The 21,464-nt window shown below is 45.4% G+C and overlaps 1 protein-coding gene across 1 annotated transcript in view; it reads left to right on the plus strand.

Annotated features, from left to right (window-relative positions):
- Window positions 1–21,464, plus strand: part of LOC307232217 (pleckstrin homology domain-containing family A member 5-like) — a 92,517-nt gene that overhangs the window by 55,944 nt on the left and 15,109 nt on the right. Inside the window, exons 5-13 of the mRNA XM_080003139.1 lie at window positions 445–565; window positions 923–1,027; window positions 3,214–3,286; window positions 5,356–5,456; window positions 8,718–8,833; window positions 10,443–10,940; window positions 13,053–13,533; window positions 14,054–14,140; window positions 20,479–20,541. Coding sequence (XP_079859265.1) covers window positions 445–565; window positions 923–1,027; window positions 3,214–3,286; window positions 5,356–5,456; window positions 8,718–8,833; window positions 10,443–10,940; window positions 13,053–13,533; window positions 14,054–14,140; window positions 20,479–20,541 — 1,645 coding nt within the window. The remainder of the gene's footprint in view (window positions 1–444; window positions 566–922; window positions 1,028–3,213; window positions 3,287–5,355; window positions 5,457–8,717; window positions 8,834–10,442; window positions 10,941–13,052; window positions 13,534–14,053; window positions 14,141–20,478; window positions 20,542–21,464) is intronic.

Here is a 21,464-nt window from a genome sequence, read left to right on the forward strand (position 1 = left end):
TGAGATATTTATTTATACTTACAATGTTTTGCTTCAGAAGTTTTCGTCACTTATGCTGGATCACTATTTTCCTGGTAACCTTCTGTACGCCCTCCTCTCCAAGGCATTCCTGGCCTGATTCACTGCATAAATTGCTGAAGCTCAATTTGTCAGACAGACTATGCAGACCATTTAAAGTTGTTAGAGAGAAGGAAGGGAATCTGCACTGACATGGTGGGAGTAATTGGCGTGATTCATAGGCCCATGTTGAGATCTCATTAGAACTGGAGTTTTGGACTTCAGAGAGAAGACGGGGCAAATTGAGAGAATTGGGCTGAATAGAGCCACAGATTGGCTGTCTCCTCCTACTTGATTTATTTGAGGTCACCGAGCAGAGTGCGGGCGAATTTCTCTTGCTGAAAGTTTTCCTGGGTACCCATGGCATGTCCTGTATCCCCTGCATAGATCTGCCCCTAAAGCGCCGGCGAATGAGAAGAAGGAGCAACCACTGAGCACCATGAGCGAGGCATCCAACTACACAGGCGGCTCGGACTACGCCGCACACCAAAGCAGCCCGGCGGGAAGAGTGAGTGGCCCTCGTGCACACATTAAACAAAGCACCACAGTGCACACATCTGGAAAAACCCATTGTCCAAAGCTTGAAATGCAAAACCTTCGATCAAATCAACCCTACCTTTAAATCCAGCCACAAAACATAAATTGATTTTATTGTGTTTATGTATTTATTTATTTGTTTATTTATTTATAAATTTATAAAATGCACAATCGGCAAGCACTCACTCAGACGGCCGACTAAGTAAGGATTCTTCAAAGGTCTTTTTCTTCCTTTCTTCTTCTTAAAAATCTGTGAGCGGAGTCTGGTTGTGAACCCCTATATTTCTGTGTAGAGCTCAAACCTTTTACTTGCGTGCTTACTTTTCAGCCATCTAGACCATCAAAGAAGATTCATAACTTTGGAAAGAGATCCAATTCAATCCGGAGGAACCCCGGGGCCCCGGTTGTCAAGAGCAACTGGCTGTACAAACAGGTAAGTGAATGCAAGGATTTGGTGCGGCGCTGTGTGAAGAGACGCTCGGAAGGAAGGAAATAACTCCTTGTCAAAATGTTAGTGAGTGAAGCGTTAATGACACATGTTCATTTGGGGAATAAATAAAACACCTTGAAGAATAAAAAAATATATATCTTAATTCATATTTTTTAGGGATGGGCGGGGGCGGGTTCTTAACTGGGGTGGGACTCTCATTATTCCTAAGTGGGCGACTCTCTTTGAGTCCTGATTGTAGCCTCCTGGCACCGCAGTGTGAGCTCAAGTGGGCTTCCTCTCATGCAGCTGCCAGCTGCTGTTTCTTTGGGGACCTCAATCAGGGCGATGTCGCTCAAGCAAAGGACTCTGGATTTGCATTTCTGTTTTTCTGCTCCATTCAAACCTGAACGCTGTGAAGGTCCTGTCGCGGACGGGCTGAAAGACGGGAGCAGCACACTGATTTATTGTGAAAGCCTCATTTCTATGTCCCCGCACAAGAGTTTCCGTTGCAACAAAATTGGCGCCGGTCCACGTGTCCTGGAGGATTTCAGTGTCTCCGGAACAAATGGGAGAAATTCCGGTCAAATATTATCTGTGTTTATTGAGCTTAAAAACAACTGATAGGCAGGTTGTATAAAGAATGAAATCGGGAAGGCATGTAGATTTATTATATTGTTAATTGAATATTAAAAATAAAACAAGTCCCGTCAGTTAACGCCATTTTAAAAATAAATAATAGGAATATTACTACTTGAAATCAAATCATCTCCGTTCGTGAACAACAAGTAACAAATGCAGCTGCTTTAACTAACATTTCACTTGAATAACATTTTGATATAATCAAAAACAAAATAAGCATGGCAAGTAGGTCTAAATAAATAACAAAATTTGTGGTCTTGTCAGTGTTCGTCGGGAGGTCTCGTCGACATATTTTAACAACACAATGGATATTTACCAGTTGCTTTGGGTCAGAACTTAAATATCCCAAACTATGGATGTATGTGTCCCTGTTGTCAACGATCATCAGCATCATCTTTCTGCTTCTCATCTGAGTTTTGGACGCTGCAGCTCTGTCTCCGCTCCGTGTGCACTCTGTCTACAAGCGCAACCTGTGGGCAGGGCTTATTTCTATATCGACAGACGTGATTGGTTAGGGGTGAAAGGTCAGCTTTAGATCGTCCAAACTGACTGGCTCTTGTTAAAGCCCAAAGAAGAAGAAGAAGAACAAGAAGAAGGCTTTCCGTTGAAAACTTGCCGAACGTGGAAAGTAACAGATCTGCGGATTTTTACATTTTTTTATCGAATCTATTTTATTTAGACGTTGAGGAAAAAAGATATGGAGATAATTACCGTTATTGTTTCATCCCGCGGCACTAATTGAAATTGTTCTGAGAGGAAATTATTTTCACTCGACATTATGACCGGAGAGATTTAAATATGTCGCACTTCAACAGATTTTCCCGGTCATAAACCGGCAATTACCGGATAACGGAAACGCTGCCCTGCACAAATGTCTTTACCAGCAGAGTGAGATCTGACGAATGCAACTGTTTTTGCACCATTCTAATCTTTCAAAATGGAATATACTAAAGTGATTTTGGTATCTCACCTCAGCCATATTGGTCCCTGCCAGTGAGTTTCCATTTGAAGCAAACAGCTATTTCAATATGGTAATGACAGAGTTGTTGAGCCACCCCCTAACTCTGGTCAGAGGAATCCAACATTAGGACTCAAGTTTTCCAATAAAGCAAAGAGGGATTGCTAATTTATCCTTCACCGCTCCTTCTGTTCCAAGGAGCAGATTAGTAATTGCTTTGAAGACAGTATCAAGTGGTACTGGAGCCGGACTTCTGCCCAGAGGCTTTATTTTTGCTGGACAGGGAACGATGTGCTCCCGTTTTGAAGGGAAAGCTGTTGTTTTGGTTGTAACATACAGTATATGAGTATGTAATACAATACACACTTACCACAATGCAGTGGTCCCCTTTTTCCATTTCATGCTAGAAATCAAACCATCACTAGTCGCGCCAAATGGTTCATTACCATTCTCCCCATCTCTAGCCAGGTACGAACAAAGGATGCGGCTTTAAGGCTGAAATCCCCCTGTTTCACAATGGCGCTTTTTTTTTGGAGGAAGGGAGAGGGGCTTGTGGTTCACCCTCTGCTCTGTTCCTCTCTGCTCCCTGTAGGACAGCACGGGCATGAAGCTGTGGAAGAAGAGGTGGTTTGTTCTGTCCGACATGTGCCTGTTCTACTATAGAGGTGAGTTCAAATCAATCTGGAGCGCCACCTTGTTGTCTCTCACGCGACCCCCCGTAGCGGCTCATCACCGGTTTCAGCGTGACGCAAGCCTCCAAACTCCGAGCTCCGCTGTTTGAGATTGCCTTTTGTTTTGTCTCTTTTAATGCCTCTGTTTGAGCCCTCATCCCTGCGGAGGGCATCCCGTTGAGGCTTACTGAAGAGATAAAACTGGAATGGCTTTGCTGTCTCCGCTTTCAACATTTGGGAAATCCCCAATTTTTTTCCTCTAAACAATGCTGCGAGATAAAACAAGACTCGGTTGAAGCGCCTCAAAAGGAAAAGTCATCGCAGTCAATTTTTTCTACATTCCATTTGAAGTAAACAGCTATTTCTACTATATCTACTATTTAGCAACTCGAGGAACACACTGTGTGTACACATGTCTCTCATCGGGTGGTTCTTGGCCTCTGCAGTATTCGTTTATATCATTTAAGGTTCACCTCCTCAAACTCTACTTAATCAAGTGCACCATCCATGCTAACACAATGAACAATCTCTACAACAAATAGACAATCTTTGCTATTGAAACCCGAGTTCTTTTGAGCAACTTTTATCTCTTCACTGATGTCCTGTGTCAGATTCAGGGTTTTCCAAGTCCGCATTTTTATGACCTGTACTTTCCTGTTTCTTTTCTGATCTGCAGTGGACTGAGCTTGTCTCCTTTTGTCCTCCAGTGCAAATGGTCACGCTAAATATTGACACAGCTGTGTTCAGAGACACGGAGAACAAAGAAAGAAACCTTCTAAAGCGTCATGGAATCACACCGGAGCGGGTCCGGTGGCTAATGCTCCGGTGAAACTGTGATCCGTTCCTGGCATGATACCAGCCTGATAATCCCGTCACATATTGTGTGGCGACTGACATAATTTCTGCTGAGCGGGATGACGACAAGTCTGTGTTATTTTTGGTGTCGGCTGTTCCTGTCGCCCTATTTCCGCCCACTGGCTGACAAAAGGCTCGAACGGCGGCGGATCTAACGGGTTCATGTAGGCAGCAGGGAGGTCATGAACTCCCCTGTACTCAATTAAAACTGCAATCCACTGCACATTACCGGACGAGGTCATCCGAGCCCGGCTCCCCTTCGGTTCCCGCAAAGGTTGGGAGGCCTGTTTTTCGTGGCCATGCTCGTGTGTGTGCGAGAGAGAGACAGGGGAAGATTGAGATGGAGACCGATAGTCAAACAGAGATAAAGCCCTCGAGGACAGAGGGATTGAGAGTTTTTGAGTTCGGCCAACAGATCAATCCGGCACCGTCCCCGGCCTCTCAAGTCGTGGAGCCAAGTCTCTGCGGCGCTGCAGGACATACCTCCCGTCTTCCCCATATACTGCTTGAGGCCACAGCCATCCCCTCGAAGTGATGTACTGTAAACTACAAACCTTATATCCCCCAACCTCCGCCACACGTCGGGGAGTCTGCGCACCGTTGAATAACAACAGCCCCCGATTTAAATTATTTAGTGTGGGAAGCTCCAAGGCCTGAGATGTGAATGTACCTGAGCCGCCTGAGTTCCCCCCTTTCCCAAAAGGAATAGCGAAGTGCGTCTTTGTGAACTCACACGCGCGCATGCCGGCGCACAAAGACACCTACTGTCTCGGGCGCGTGCGCGACGTTGCAAACAAACACGCACGGATGGGAACCGCGGCAGCCGCCTCCCCGACACTGTTTGTTTTCCTCTCCTGTTCGGAGGCGAGCAATGCAGATGGCAAGTTATTCAGCTGGGAGGTTAGGCAGAGCTCTGACCCAATCTAATCCCCCCCAAACCCCCCACAGAGAGGTGAGGTGCAGTCTTCTATTGTAATGGGAACTCTGTCAGTTAGAATAATGAGGATTGGATAGAGTAGCCGTCCTGAAGGAGAAATCAATGGCCATCTTTACCGCTGACTGGTCCGCTCCTTCTGGCCAGCACTGCGCCCTCGCCGCCTTCTCACGTTCCACTCGGTTCGGTTTGATATTCCTCATCATAAAGCGGCAGATGACCGACGGTGAAAATAGCTCCCGACTTACTGTGTGAACCTGTTTTGCCTCTGCAGACGAGAAGGAGGAGGGGATTCTGGGAAGCATCCTGCTGCCCAGTTTCCATGTTTCAATGCTGTCGGTGGATGATCACATTAACAGGAAATATGCCTTCAAGGTCAGTGTATATTGAATGTCCTGTCGAATCTTTTGGGTCCTGATTTATGTATGACTGTTGTCTTTTTGACATAAACTATATTTGTTTACTGTGCTATACTTAAAGTGTTAGTGCACTGAAATGAAACCTCTTTGCCGAAGCCAAATTTGAGGAAATGCTGGGATGAATACCAAATACTAAACACTGGTATTTTTTATATTGACCAATTGTTGTTTGTGCCATCGAATTTGTCAGAGCAATTCTGCCTTTCGTTTGTGATTTTCAATGGAGTTCATTTTTACAAAACTACAAGATAAGGCAACACTAACTCTTCCATGCATTCAGTGCCGTTTAACAAGAATCGGAGCGGTTCGCAGAAGACCTCAAAGAAATGTGCGATAACAATCGATCACCAGCGTGAGGGTTTGCTGTTGATGTTCTGTGGCATCGGAGGCGGATGCAGGATTTGAAGGGCATACATGAGAAAGAAAGTAGGGTAGTGCTGCAGGAACATTTACCTGTAAATATCAGGTTTTCTATCCCCCGAGGGCCAAAGAGTTCACGGTTATATGCCTTTTACTGAGTTATTATTGCTCCAGACAACCCCGCTGCACTGCCTGCTGTTCATAGTTTCGTCCCAGTAGTTTGCTTAGCGTCATCAATAATTGAGGCGGGAGAGCAACCAAAATATGATATAAACTGTTAAAACATTTAGAATTAGGGCTGAACGATGAATCAAATTCAAACCGACATCGCAATGTACTAGAACGCAATTTTCAAATCGCAAAGGCTGCGATTGCACACAATCCAACCCGGTGACGCTCAACCCGCGGCTCGCGAGCCGCATGCGGATCAGTCATGACTAGTAGCGGCTATTTAAATAGTGTTATTCAAAATGAAATAAAACATTCCTAAAGGAGTATTTAAATCAGTTTTGTCTGAGACATTGTCTGCGGTATTCAAAACTGAATTTCCCATGAGACACATCAACCTACGACGGCTTCAAGAGAGTGCGTATCTACAGAGATCTGTTTCCTGGTAGTGATCAATGATCTGTTAACAGAGTGATCACTGGCTGATCACCTGGTTTACACTGGTAATTTTTATTATTAATTATTCGTATTAAATTATATTATTACTGTATATAAGTAATAACCTGGAGCCACAACTTATCACCCCTCCATCCGCTTCTACACTTCAAGCACCACAACAGCCTCCATGCAATTATTAAATAGAAAAAAACAAAACTTTTATATCAATCCATGTTTTTTTATGCAACACATTTAACTTAATTGAAATGCGATGTTCCAGGGAACACGGCGTCTACCACTGCAACGCAGCGGCAGCCGCAGCAGACATGCGCAGTAGAGTCGACTCATCACTTTCTCCACGTAACTTCTAGTTTTCCGTCTCCCCGTATACATTTGTATAATAATACATAATGCATTTGTGGTTGCAATGGTAATAAAAACATGGTTATATAATAATAATATGGTATTGGTAATAATAATAAATTCCAAACATTATGCTTTTTCTTCCTTAACATATTACTAGTAGCCTTATTTTTAAATTCATCATGGTTTGCTGGAGGAAAGGGACGTTTCTTAAATGTGGCTCTTGCGAAAATATTTTTTCTTAATGTGGCTCCTGAGCCGGGAAAGGTGGAGTACCACTGCCATAGAATGATTTATTGCTTGAGTTTAGTGAATAATACAGATGATAAGGAACTTAATAATAAATCACACACTAAATCGCAACAGCAATATTGGTCTAGAAAATCGCCAATTTGATTATTTTCCCGAGTCGTTCAGCCCTATTTAGAATATTTTACCCATTTGATTATTCTAACCAATCAATTCTGTAGGCCGAAACATACGGTGCATCCCCCAATATCAGTGGATCGGTGAATCGGAAAAGCTCCTCCCTTTGGCAAATAAATGCGGAATGAATTATTCATTTAAATGAATCAACATAGTGTATCCTGCTCACTAATGAGTCAAAGAGCGAAGGCGCGGTCGGCGCCCTGCCTCACAGCCTCAGCTCAGCCCCCCAACGCCTCAGCTGCTGCCGCTCTAGTCCTATCTTATTGGAACTCGGTGCTGCCTTTCACCGTGGGGCCTTCATCAACCCACAGAGACGTCCGCGGTGCCTTGCCAAGCTCGGCCGCGTTCAGACGCCCAGAAGTCTGCCCAAGGCCTCTGCAACCACACGCTGTATTTCCAAGTCAGACACACAGAGGGGGAGGAGGGGGCAGGGGTGAGGGCAGACACCAGAGAGCGGGGCGCCCCCTCTTTTTGGTTTTACTAGTGATTCAGCTGGAAACGGGATAACATCTTGACTGTGTGCCATACAGTATATTCTTAACTCAGTGTCCTACATTGTTGTCAACAAGGCTGCCTTAAGAGGTCATTGTTTTTTGGGGTTTTTTATTTTTTTTACCTTGTTATCCCGAAGAAATCGAATTTCTCAAGTTTTTTTGGTTTGTTTTTTCCTGGGGTTCAGACCTCGGTAAACAGGATATTGTGACTCCTCACTGAAGTTCTGCTGTGTTCTGTTTCTCTGTGTCTTGATGGTTTGAGCGCCGCCAGAGAACCGTGGAGAATCAGCCGTGTGTTTACCAGACTCTGTGTTCTGTGGTAAGTTGTGCAGCATTTTGGAAGATGGACTGACCGTCAGCGGTGGAAAGTAACAAAGTACAAGTACTTTGCGGCGTATCTAATGACTTAATTATATTCAGTTTCTGAGACTTTCAACCGCTACTTTTCAAATATTCACGTTTCAAATATCTATACTTTTTACTCTACTATGTTTCTATGAGTCCGTCACGATACTCACGTTTTTTAATCAAGATTTATATTTATATATAGATGAAAAGTAATGTCAACGCGATACTCACTTTTACTAGTGTAGTTTAACTGAGGTCAAAAGTACTTCTTCCACGACTGCTGACCGTTATCTATTGGCGTGTACAGTATGTGACTCTTACTTTGATTTATGTGGGTGGTTTTAATACCCACACCTAGCTGCATTTCCACCTCGCATCTCTGTTGTGTTTTATTACCTGAGATGTATGAGATGCAGTGACGTGATATTGGCTTCCCAGCAGCTATATCGTGCAAATTAACTTTGCAACGAGCCTTAAAGCAAGCAGTGCAAATGCGGCAGTGGTTGGTCAAAAATGGTGTGTTGCCAGTTGACTAAACACCTGTGTTCTCTCCTTCAGGTAACCTCCTCTATGTCTCTCCGTCACCCTGGCGCCGATCTGCAACGTGGTGGAAACAGGCGACGCACCCCAACATGCGGACGTACTACTTCTGCACGGACACGGCCAAAGAGATGGAGTCCTGGATGAAAGTAATGACAGAGGCAGCGCTTGTACAATCAGAGCCAGTCAAAAGGTTTGTGTTCTGCATTCGAGAAGCTGCGCTGGCTTGGGGGGGGGGGGGGGGGTTTCCATCATTTTTGCATTTGTCAGAGCCACCCCCGACAATGGAAACGGCCAAGAGACGAGCGCATGATGAGCCAGAACGAAGATTTGGGTCGCTCCCTCCTCGTTATTTCCAAAGACAATCTCTACGTGCCGTTTGTATTTCTCTATTTAGCGGACAAAGAAATGAATCATTCAAAACACTTGCGAACAAAGTAATGAAAATGAATCAGGTTACGCAAATGTGTTGCCGTAGTCAGAGAGATGATATCCCTAATTACATTCTGCAGAGGGTAAATGGTTTTCTGTAACTGCTCTCTAGAGTGTCTTAAGCAACCTTAGTATCTGCCCCTGCCAAACAACATTTATTTTCATCGCCTCATCACACTAAACCATGTGTAACTGGGAGACGACCCCGAAGTGCGTAGTGCAGCTGGTATAAGGGATGCGATACAGCTGCGTGGAGTCAGCAGGATGGCAAGCCGTCGTCCTAATATTCCTATTTCGAATGGGAAAGGCGGAGGCATAACCACATTAAAGCATGTAAGTAGTTTCTAATTACTCAAAGCAATCATGTCTGGAATCCACGGGAGAGGCCTATTAAATCAGCCCGGGACAGTATTATGCTGCTGCTGGAGTTCTTAGTCGCCACCTCGCCTTCTGTCTTTATTGGTTACACATGATCGCATATATTCGCATCCTCAGATCCCTTTACTCGATGTAAATGGTTAAGGAGGAGCAAGGCGACTTGAAACTGAAACTGTTTTAGGCCATTCCTTCTTGGTGTAATCAGCCGTTTGTATTATCTAGCCAATCAAGCATGAGGTAATGCAGACAGGCGTTTAATGGGGGCTTAATGTATTTTTTACTGGTCTGGAAGAGACAGAGATGGCTGGAGAACACATTACTCATGGCTACTGCTGCTATTAAAAAAAAGGCTTCAAGTGGAAACTGGGACGGCAAGCCTGCGCTTTTGCTCCGTCCTTCTCAACCCAGAAAGCCACGCAGTCTCAGAGGGGTTTGGCTGATCTTTGAAGCTGTGACCTTGAGTCAGTCCATGGCAAAGCGGCAAAGGTATCCATTACCTGGAGGGGGCAAACAAAGCTGTTTGAAGGAAGGAACCACGACGGGGGTTTCCAGATCCGTCGGACACCTTTTGGAGACATCTCCTTACGCAGGTGGTGTTTTATGGGAGATTGACTTCTCTATGCACGACCTGGTCCGGCAGCTGGATGAAGCGTTGAATCCCACCCCTTTATCCTCCCCCATCGAGATCACTTTTCCCTTTGTCTGCAAGCTGGCCACGTGGTCGGGGCTCACACAGCTTGTCTTACTCCAGCGAGCTGACGCCACGCCTGGGCCACGTTCAATAGGCCTGGAAAGTCCATTTCACTCTCTGTTTGCAGAAATACTGATTAGCATCTTGGCTACCTTATGTGAACCTCATCTGATAATGTTATCATCCCTCCCTCTGCCCAGTGCCCAGGTGATCTGATATCTTGATTACCTTGTGCTGACGCAGGTTTGTTTCCGTTCCCACTTCTTTTTAGTCACTCTCCCTTTCTTGGTCCTTGGGCCAGGTTGGACAGGCTGAAGGTGGAGCAGTGCGGGCCACAGGAGGTCAACCACACGTCCAACCACCGGCCGCTGCTCACACAGCCTGAAATCCAGAACAACGAGCGCAACCGCGAGGCGGACCGAGAGCGCGCGGCTCAGAACGCTAGCGCCGCCACGGCCGAGGAGGAGAGGAAGCGACAGGACGCCGAGCGCTACGGCTTCCAGAAGGATGGAACGGAGCGCGAGAGGCCGCTCACCAAAATCAACAGCATCAAGCTGCTGCCGGCCGAGGCGGCCGCTCTAACCTCCGGTATCGTCTCGTCGCGGACGCCTGCAGAGATGGACGCGCCCAGCCGCAGCCCCCAGGTTAACGGAGCCAGGGACCAAAGCCCCAGCGAAGCAACGGCGAGGACACAGAGCCAGGAGCCCGACCGCACCCTGAGCAGGACCAACTCCATGCAGCAGCTGGAGCAGTGGGTCCGCACACAGCGAGGACGCAACCAGGACGACGACACCAGGAGGTGAGTTACCTCGCCGCATGTACAACGATAAACATGGATGTAATCTGGAGGTGTAACAAAGGCTCACTTTATTAAAGGTGCGGTTCATTAAGAGACATTGGTGTCACGGTTCATTTTTCAGATAAAATCGAGGGGAAAAATGAATGCTAGAGTTCTTTTTTATTGTATTTTTTATCGTAACACCAAGTAGATTTGTATTCACGGCTATAAACAACAATAGGTGATTTTTATCGCCCTATTCCGAGCAGCTGGAAAACTCCATCTAAATCCTGCGGGGCATTTTTGGTGCTTGACGTGATGCATCTTGTCTTACTGTGCACTGCCAAGTTATTTTGTTAAGTTTATAATATTTGACGTTTCTCAAAGTTTCAACTTGAGCCACCTCTGTCCTACTTAGATGTGCAACAAAACCAGCGTCAGCAGACATTACACATACTTTCGGATAGAGATAATGTACATCAGACTATGGCTCTCTGCTCTGTGTTAAATTTCCATGGAAATGCTTCCCCGCAGTTTTCCAGTCGTTGTGAAAAGGGGAGAAGTCGAGCCAAGTGGCCAACACGCCGTAGGATCTGGCTCTAGCTGCTCTGATGTTATCCCATCGTGAACAGTCCCGTCCAGTCGGTTGTTATTTGAAGCCTTTATCCTCCAGCTTCTCTGAATAGATCGGGTTAGAAGGGGCTTGCGTTTGGGAACTCGAGTTTATTAAAAAATGCCGATTCTTTTGCATCTCGAAACATCCGAGATCCTCCTCACCCTGCCTTGACGAAGCCAGTCCAGTGCACTGAAACTCTGTAATAAGCCCCCATTTTATTTTTTTAAACCCCTGACATTTAAAAGTTGGACATCCTAGGCTGTTGACTTTGCTTCCTTGTATCCTGATATTATCAGCGGCAGCGTGACTGGGGTGGAATACTTTTCATTTTTTTTTTTTTTCATTTTTTTTTTTTTTTTTCCCCTCTCTGCTTTTCGCAGTGCTGTGCTGAATTTGCCACCACATCTACACACTGCCATCGCTGTTTGAATGATTAATGCGCGGCGTCATCATAGTAGACAGAAATAATAGTACCTAAACTGTGCAGTGAGGAGGAGCCGTGGCCTTTACAGTAGCTGACGGTGCCGTCGTTTTTCTGTCTCCCTTTGTGTTTGCTTTGTTCTCCACTGCTGTGTCCGCCTCTTTTTCACTCGGAAACATATCTGCTGATACCAAGTTTGCTGGCAGATACGGCTAATACCCACCACCCCTTTATGTACAGACTCTTTAGCTCGATGTTCCGTTTCCATTGGCTGGGACGCCTTCTTTACGTTGCTATGTTTAACAGAACGCTGGGATTGCGAGACAGGATCTGCGAGGGTGTCCCGATAGGAAGCTTTCTTGTCACACGCTTCACCAATTTTAAACCCTCTGTGATCCTTTTTTTTCCTGCCAGGATTTCTGTCATTTTTTCATATTACACACATGGATGTGCTGTATATAGAAGCACAAAGCTGACGTATATTCTCAGCGGGAAAAATGACTTGTTTGTTGCACAAACACTAACAGTTGACAGCTGAAGGATCATGCATTGCCCAGTTGCTCATAGCATAGTAGGTCAGGCTAAAAATATGCAAGGGAAAAAAGGGGGTATTGTGTTGCAATATGAAGCTCCCACATGCAAGATGGAGCATGTTACCCAATGAAGGCTTTGCTGACTTTATTAATTAATTTAATTTCATTGAATACTCTGCTTCTTTCACAAATTTAAAAATATCAATGATTTATTTATTTCATAAATAATGCATTATTATTTATTTTCAAACAAAAATATTTTATTTTTACTCGATATCGAATTGTACTTTCTAGTGTAATGTGTTTAAGTAAGAATTATATTATAACTGTGTTGTGTTTCTTTTCGTTTCTTTTCTTCTTCTTTTTTTTATAAAGAATTTGAAAATAAATATATAATTTCTGTATTAGACAAAATGTCTCTATTTCTCCCGAAATATTTTTGTAATGCACATTAGAATGACAGTAGCAACTGTCATTATGTATAAAACCTCAATATATAGATTTTGAAATAGTATTGGTCCTGCCCAGTACCCAGCCCTGATGCGTCCTCTGCTCCTCCTCAGCATTATGTCGTACCAAACGCTGCCCAGGAACATGCCGAGTCATCGGGCCCCCGTCCAGCCCCACTACGGTGAGGGCTACAGGACCATGCCCAGGAATGGCATCGGGCAGCGGGACAGCATCTGCAGCATGGTTCCCTCCATGTACGAGCAGGCACTCGGGCCCCCGCCGTCCGACAAGCGGCGCTCCATGCGCGACGACACGCTGTGGCAGCTGTTCGAGTGGCAGCAGAGGCAGGCCTACGCCCGGCCGCCTGGGCTCTACCCCAACATGCCCAGCCCCAAGACCATGATCAACCTGTCGGAGCACACCGCGCCAGGCCACTCCATCCCCCCCTCGCCCTCCCACGGCTCCCTCTCTATGTACGGGGGCTACTCTCCTCTCCGATCGTACAACATGAACAGCGCCCGATCTGAGATGTCCTCCCCCATTTACCGCGGGGACGTGAGTATCGACCGGCGCTCCAGGGCTCATCTCAACAAGGTGGGTGCTCAACCACTCAAGGTTTCACTTACATGAAGTGCACTGACCCCAAGTCACTCAATAGCACAATTTTGCTGTTGGCATTAGATTTCATACCAAGGACCGTCGATTTGATTAGGCAATGGACCCCATTTGATAAGATTTTGTGGCACTCCAATATGAGAAGTAATTAAGATTTTTACTATTAATAATTTTTCTGGGGACCGGAACCTCTTGAAGGACCCCTGGGGGTCCACAGACTCCACGTTGAGAACCATTGACCTAGCAGACAAACACATTCAAAACCTGTCCCTTTGTTTAAGATTCAGATAACCCTGAAATCCTCCCGGGGATATATGATCAGGGAGAGGAATCATTGTTTTCTCCACACAGTGGGTTATTTGAACATTCATCAGCCATTATTCATCGTCATTGATTCAGATCGGTCTTAGCAGGTTGGTTGAAGCCTCCCTGAAGATAAGAAAATACAAGGATTTACAAGCATATTCAGAAACCCTCCCTTTGTACTCTCTCTCAGCAGCAGTACGCCTACCCGCCCGACAGGAGGTCCGTGCCCGCTGGGATCCCGGCCCAGACCATCACGGCCCAGTCACTGCAAGGCAAAACGGTAGGTGGGCGCCCTCCGTTTCCCTCTCCTTCGCCCTTCTTTATCCACCCTCCCTGACTTTGACCCTCTTTCCTCTCCTCCGTTGACTTCCAAGTGGACACTGTGGCACGGCGTACCTAGAGCTAGATGTCAGGTTTGGCTTTGGGAATAATCGGGCTGGATCCGGTTTCACCATTGTGTTTTCGGAGCAGAACCCGCGTGATCTGGCTTCATTGACAAACACGCGTGGAAGTTAAACCCACAAGGCGCTGGGATGGTTCCCTGGGGTTCCTCAAACCTCTCTGCATACCTAGGATAGACAGGGTGTCAGCAGGTCCTTAACAAGTCTTGAAATGTCTTAAATTAATTTTATAAATATTAGGCCTCAGACATGAAATAGTCTACAGATAAATAGTGCATTTCAGCATAAACATTTGATTTTTTCATTTTATTTGAGTTCCTCATTAGTTCCACATCAGAGTCAACATTTTGGTTGTTATGAAGCCTACAGCAACACCTATCTGTTGGCATAATGCCAATTCCTCATTTGCCCAGCCTCCTTATTAGCGGTCATTGTTTTTTAGATGAAAGAGAGGATTTGTCCAACAATACTGGACAACAAAGTTACATGTGGTTAAAAGTTGTCTTTAAAAAGCTCTTAAAGTATTAGCTTAAACTCTCTGATGCCTGCAGACACCCTGGATAGAACCCCTGCTCTCCTTTAGGGAACCCAGTTCTACTAAACCCTCTGTCCTGCTTTGTTCTCTCCTCTTCTCTCCTTTGCTCTAACTTCCCTCCTTCCTGTGTCCGTCCAACTCGGCGGTGTGTCCCCACCTGACCCCCCCCCCCCCCCACCCCTCGCCCCCACCCCTCCTCCCCCCGCTGCAGCCGGAGGAGCTGACTCTGCTGCTGATAAAGCTGCGACGGCAGCAAGCAGAGCTTAACAGCATCCGGGAGCACACTGTAGCGCAGCTTATGCAACTAAACATTGATGGCAACAACCCAAAGGTCAGGCCCTTAGAGCCTTCCCTTGCAGGCGTGCATGCACGCGCGGGTGCGTGCGTGCGTGCGCGTGCGTGTGTGTGTGTGCTCCACCCTTACCTGCCTGCATCATCCATCTCATTGCAAAATACATGTTCTGGGACACTGCAGCAGAGATTCCACTGCAGTCAAGTAAAGTGCATGTGAAGACAGAGAATAGTGTGTTGTGCTGACAATCTACAAATCAATAAATATAAAACTTGAAAAACTTTCTAATAAAAATGTTTTAAAGTTTTTTAATTCAATTAAACATTACATGAAATTCTTAACAAAAAATGTATCCTACGAATTGGATCCATTAACATAGTTGTATACCCAAAGAACAATGTTGATATAATATGATATGATACGTTCCATATTTGTTAGTCAAAGATAACATAAGATTCAGATAACCCTGAAATCCCCTGGGGGTTATCTCATCAAAGAGAAGAATCATTTTACAGATTTTATTCATAGAGTCAGGTGTGATATCTTGAATTAGTCCGTGTGACCGCTTGGTTTCGCGTCTTTGGAAACCCAACTTCTAGTTTCCTCCAAACAGTGGGTTATTTGAACCTTCATCAGCCATTGGTCATGGTCAGAACGCTCTCGGGAGGTTGGTTGAAGCCTCCCTGAAGAAACCAGACTGGATGCTGGGGGTAAACAAAAACTCTGAAAATTAAAGCCACGGGCGATTTAAGGAGTGACCGGCTAAGGAGGCTTAGCCGCTGGCACAGGGAGATGTTAATTCAGGATTTTTGCTTTTAAAGTCTCTTCTAAGATGTTTGGCGGCAGCTTTAACCGCATCCAATGTGGGTCAGTCCAGCTGGAGGTGGAAACGTGTTTTTTTTCCACTTCATCAAGGTTTTATCACTACAAATCCCTCATCAAGAGTTGAGGGATTGAGTGATAAAACATTAGCTGGTGCCATGTTGACACCACTACTATTCCACGTATCCTTAATATAATAATAATAATAATAATGAAATCATTTTATTATTCTTTAATATTTTGTAAAGAGTTGCTGCGACTTTAACATGTTTTTTGAGCTTTGAACTGAAATCCAAGACTGTTCTCTTAATTAAACACGCCAATCCTGGTCATAATATTAATGTTTCTTTAATATTATATTCTTATATATTATAATAAAACAATTGGCATAGTGTTGCTCACCACCACAGACAAAACAAGGGCAGTCCAATCTCCACCAACCACAGGGACTGTGAAACCACACCCATTTTAAAACATTTAAGAATGCCGGCACGCCCCCTCCTCACCCTCCCACTCCGCATACTTCTGTTGAGCATCTATCACAATAACATTTGCATCACATGTTTTATCACATAGACCTTAACCTTCCCGTACTGTCAGGGAATTGTTTTCTTGTCGAATTTCTCGCCCTTTTTTGGATCTTGGGTGTGCTTCAGCGAGTGTGTTTAGATCGCTTCTCCAGGACTCGTCCTGGGTCGCTCTGCCGCCCACCCTGCCCGGTCACTCTCACCACGATCCGTCCGGTCGGTTTGCATGGCGAGTGGATGTGTTATTTTTTTTTGTTTTGTTTTGTTTTTGTTTTTTTTTCAATGACGTCCTCTATCCCTCTCCCTTCTCTTGACTTTCCTGTCCTTTTCTTTCCGCTGCTGACGTTAGAACGACATTCTCTCTCATCATCTACAAAGGAACCTCATGTATTTGGACAATCAGGTGGGGTGACGCATGACCCTTTCTTCTCTTCCAATAACTGGCAAAATCTCTTTTGGCTCTTCAGGATGTCCTCACAAAGCTTATTTTTGGAGCTTTTCATTCAGTTTTACCGAATTAAATCTTCATTAAGCTTCATTCCTCCAAACTAGTTAAGATCATCCTGTTGTTTAAGAGTCATTACTGTTTCAGCTTTTGCAATATTACACATTCATCTTATCGCAATTATTTGCATTTACCGCAGTTATTTTGTCAAATTAGATTAGAGAGATTCCACAATCATATTTTTCACATCAATTTGTCAAGGGAATTTTAAGACGATGTTATAAATGGATTTGGTTTAGGCAAGTTCAGCGACTGTCTTCCTGAATCTTCATGTTCTGATGTTCAATATCAATAAATGTCTCTTCTTCATATGTATTCCTGGTTTGTGTATTATTACACCGGTATAGGCTTAAATAACGATAGGGACACTAAATTAACAAAATATGTTGACATTATTAATCGCAATGATTTATTTCAGAGTGATCATCAGCTGAACTGTAATGATCGTGACAGCCGCAGTTGATATTTCAATGGCATTTACAGAAGATTCTCCCTATTTATCGCAGACTTTAATCATGGTCCGATCGGTCTTTGAACTAGACATGATCATGTCTGCGAAACATTTGTACTTCTTATGTTAAAAGTAACACGAGCGGGGCTTAGTATGAACCGGGCATCAGCGATCCTCGTGAACTCCGGTCCGTCAGGTTGAGCGGCAGGAGGCTCTTTCCGCAGCTGATTGGTCCCAAAGAGTCGTGTTGATCCAACGTGCGAGCTTCCCTTTGGACTCCAGTTAGCACCGCGTTTAACCGAAGTCCGGCGTCGTCCCGATGTGTGTGTTAACGTCCTCCTTCTGTGAGAGTGCCAAAAGGGGTGGGACGGCGCTGTCAGTGTTTGTCGATGAACTGACGCTTTCCGTGTTGCTCCTCCCCACGCCAAACTAGATGAAGGAAAATGACCCTTTAATCGTCATGACTCACACTTTGATTGAGAACTCTGCCCCAAGGCCTCAACTGTACCAGCAAGTAAGGGCCAGTCCGAAGGCTTTGCTCTTCCCCCTCCTCTCCGGTGGCTGTTGGATGTTTTCTTTTTTCTTTCTTTGGTCTGTTCTGCAATGCCCCCCCCCCCCCCACTGGTGTCCCGAGTCTCCATGGCATCACCAGATCAGTCTCTGTGTGTCGTTTGTATTGCTACACCTCATCCATCGCTTTTGACGTCTTCCCGTGAGAAGCCGCACCGCCGCGGGCATGGCTTGTGAATACGATTCCGGTGTGTCCGCCTCGGTGTCTGGTTAAATCCCTTCCTCGCAAGTCAAGTTCATGTGTGTGGGCTGGACTTTATTCCCTAGAATTTCTGCCGCGTTGCTGTGAAGCCTTGCGAGCTAAGAAGTAGAGTGGCTCACGGGGTGACTCGTTTAAATCGATAGCACATGTGAATGCTGGATTTCTCCATTATAGCTCAAATTGTTTCATTTTCTGTTTTCTGCGCCTCGAGCAGCAGAGGGTAGAGGTTGATTTTTTAGAACCTTGTGCAAAACATTCTCTCTCTAATTAGTCAAGCCGCCCAACAGTCAGTAGGAGGAGGAGGCTCTAATTGCTCTTATGTAACTGCACTTTGCCAGTCTTTTCACTCGTCCTGCAGTATACAGTGCCACACGGGTTCCAAATACTTTGATTGCGTTTTCACGTAAACAACAGATTCCCTTCTTTGATGTTGTGTAACGTGAGCGCGTCAGGGCGTGTCGTAGTACCAAGAGTCTCAGGATGCGCCTTTTGTCTTGAAACAAGCGTCCTCCTCCCAACAGCCGCGTCATGATACGATGTCCGCCTATTTTACTAGTAAACTGATACTGTAGCTTCCGCCTTGCCTCATTTGTTATTAATACTTCACGACAACATGAGCCACTTGGATTGAGGGAAATTAACCATCTTCACGGAGTCTTATGTTACAGTCTTCAATGTCAATAAATGGCTCTTCTGCAATGGGTAGACATGTATTATTATTATTATTAAGTTGAAAACCATTGAATTGTAAACTAAAATGTTACGATGGCGCCTGCCCTAGACACTGTGATCCGGTGGGTTTATGAAGAAGCACACAGGACCTGACTGCGGCGAAGGTTAAATTTCCGCGCTGGTTACGGTAGCGAAGGGAGGGTTGCTGCTTCTCGAGGTCGACGCCCAGTCCCGCCCTCTCTCCACATGGCCCCGCTCCCTCTCCCGCTCGCCCCTGGAAGGGAAGACGAGGATCGACTTGCCTGTGACGTTTACTTGTTGCTTCACTGCCACTTTTGTGACCGCCACCGGAGGCGTAAAAGTGCTGCCGACCAACCCCCCCCCCCCCACTTTCCAACCCACCAACCCTCCACCCATTGATTGGTCTCCGAGTCCGACAGCAGCTGCATCCCCATTCGTTCAGCTGTCTCCCTCTCCTCCGCACCACACCATGCCACGCCCCGGGAGAGCCTGCATGCTGTGTGTGGTACAGATCTCACCTTTCTGCTTTCACTGTGCTGTGTGGTGAAAATAAAAGGTGTTTTATCGTGACGCTAGTACGCTCAGACATGTTTATATACTGTATGTTTACATTTAGAAGAGCGGAGGAGAAGTGAGCATAACTTAAAGGAAAACTCCCGTTTTTTTCGATTATTGGGAGTCAACCCGAGTGACCGGCATCGGAACCACCGAGCAACTTGGAGAAAAGATTCTGATGCCAGTCACTTCGGTCGAAACCCCAATGATCAAAACAGAACGTTTTCAAAAGTTTTCCTTTAATGTGTTGTCAGGAAAAGTGGAATCCGATGGAGTCAAAAGTCCAAAGTCCTGGACTGTAATTAGCTTGTATTCAGGCGCCTGTCTACTCTGTCATAGAGCCGCTTTAATGTCGGCGTGCAGTGCTATAGAACAGATAGAACTAGACAAGACTTCTATTTTTACACAGTCTGACAAAAGCAACACATTTAAGTCATCACCCTGTTATGTAGGGCGGCAATATTTTTGCCAGTGGAAACGTAATTTGTCAAAAACAAAGCGTATTTTGGAAACTTTGTATGGCACGGGAAACACGACAAGGGGGTGTATGGGGTCATATGTTTTTCTTAAATACAAAGTTATTTTCAAGTCAACAATGATCTGTTATACGAGACGTGCACACGCACCCACAAGTTGACCACAGTCGCCAGATTCCTCGGACCACTTCACACAAAGCATGTGCCGAAATACAAGGCTCCGCCCCCTCCCACCCCCGAGTCGAGAAAGCAGTGTCGTTTAACTCGTCTTTTACCTGCACCGTCAGTCGAGCCAAAGTGCTGTGGACACAAACGAATGTGGATCTTGAAACTCAAGACAAGAGTCAGAGTTCAGAGTCATTAAACAAAAGAGACCGTTTAGACTGGCGGCAGTCTAAACGGTTGGTTTGGTCACATAGTTTGACTGATTCTGTTGAAAAATGAGCTTGAAGCCCAAGGGCAAATCCCCCCCCCCGGCTTCTAAAAAAGAGAAAAGACTTTTCATGACACTGCATTAGATCCCCTGGTTCTAAATGTTTCTGTGGGCAGTGGGTGTCTTGCGTTTCTTATGGGGTGTCTCTCTCTGCAGTTGACTCCAGAGGACTTCAGAGATCACGTGTACATGTTCAGACCAGACGAGGCGGACGTTGATGTAAGTCCAGTGTTTCATACCGCGATGCGCGCAGCAAAACACAAACAAAGATCAGAGTTTGTTGTTGATTGTGACAAGGAAGCAGTTAGAGCTGCCCCCTGAAAGTCGACGAGCCGAATCACCAGTCGGAAACCTGTCAGTCGACAGACGCCTTCAAGTCCAGCAGTGTTTTTTTTATTTTATTTATTTTTTGGTCACTCAGTGTGCATTACAATAACAGGATAAAACAGATAGAAGCTTACAAGAATGCACAGGGATAACATCTCAATGGAATGGAATGATAATTAAGGGGGATCATCAATATATTTTTACATGTGTGAATCCCCGCCCCGAGCCCCGTTCCTCCAAATAAAACAACTAAAAAGAGTGTGGGGACGAGGGACGGGGCACGACTCGTAGACTCGCTACGATTATTTTCTGCGCGTAACGCATGGAGAGGGGGGCGATCGGGAGAGAGTCACAGAGAAAATGTCCCCGTTACGCACGGTTTCGTTCCATATAGTTCCATACACACTTGTTTCGTTCCATAGGGAGGCATCAAATAAAATAACCTACATCTGATATAAAAGCACACTGTTTTGGCGCGCGCCTCGCTGGCGCCCATCTCTAACCCCATAGGAAGAGCTGAGCTGATTGAACAGCCGAATCTGATTGGACTGACAATATTCTGAGTCGGGTACAGCCCTAGAAACAGTAGATGGGCGTAGAGCTGTCCCAGTTATTGCCTTAATGCCCGGTCACAATCATTTGAGCAAATCAGAATCTTTTTGTCAAATCGTTACCTTCTACAACCACATATTTCGATCAAACTTCAAGGGGAAGTTCAAGCCAATGTCAATCATTTCATTTCATCAGTTAACTGTGTAATGTCAATAAATGTCTCCTTCATAAGGTGGATGTGGTTGTTTTAACTATGACAGGCT

This window comes from Zeus faber (genome assembly GCF_960531495.2).
Source record: "Zeus faber genome assembly, chromosome: 6".
NCBI classification, from domain to species: domain Eukaryota; kingdom Metazoa; phylum Chordata; class Actinopteri; order Zeiformes; family Zeidae; genus Zeus; species Zeus faber.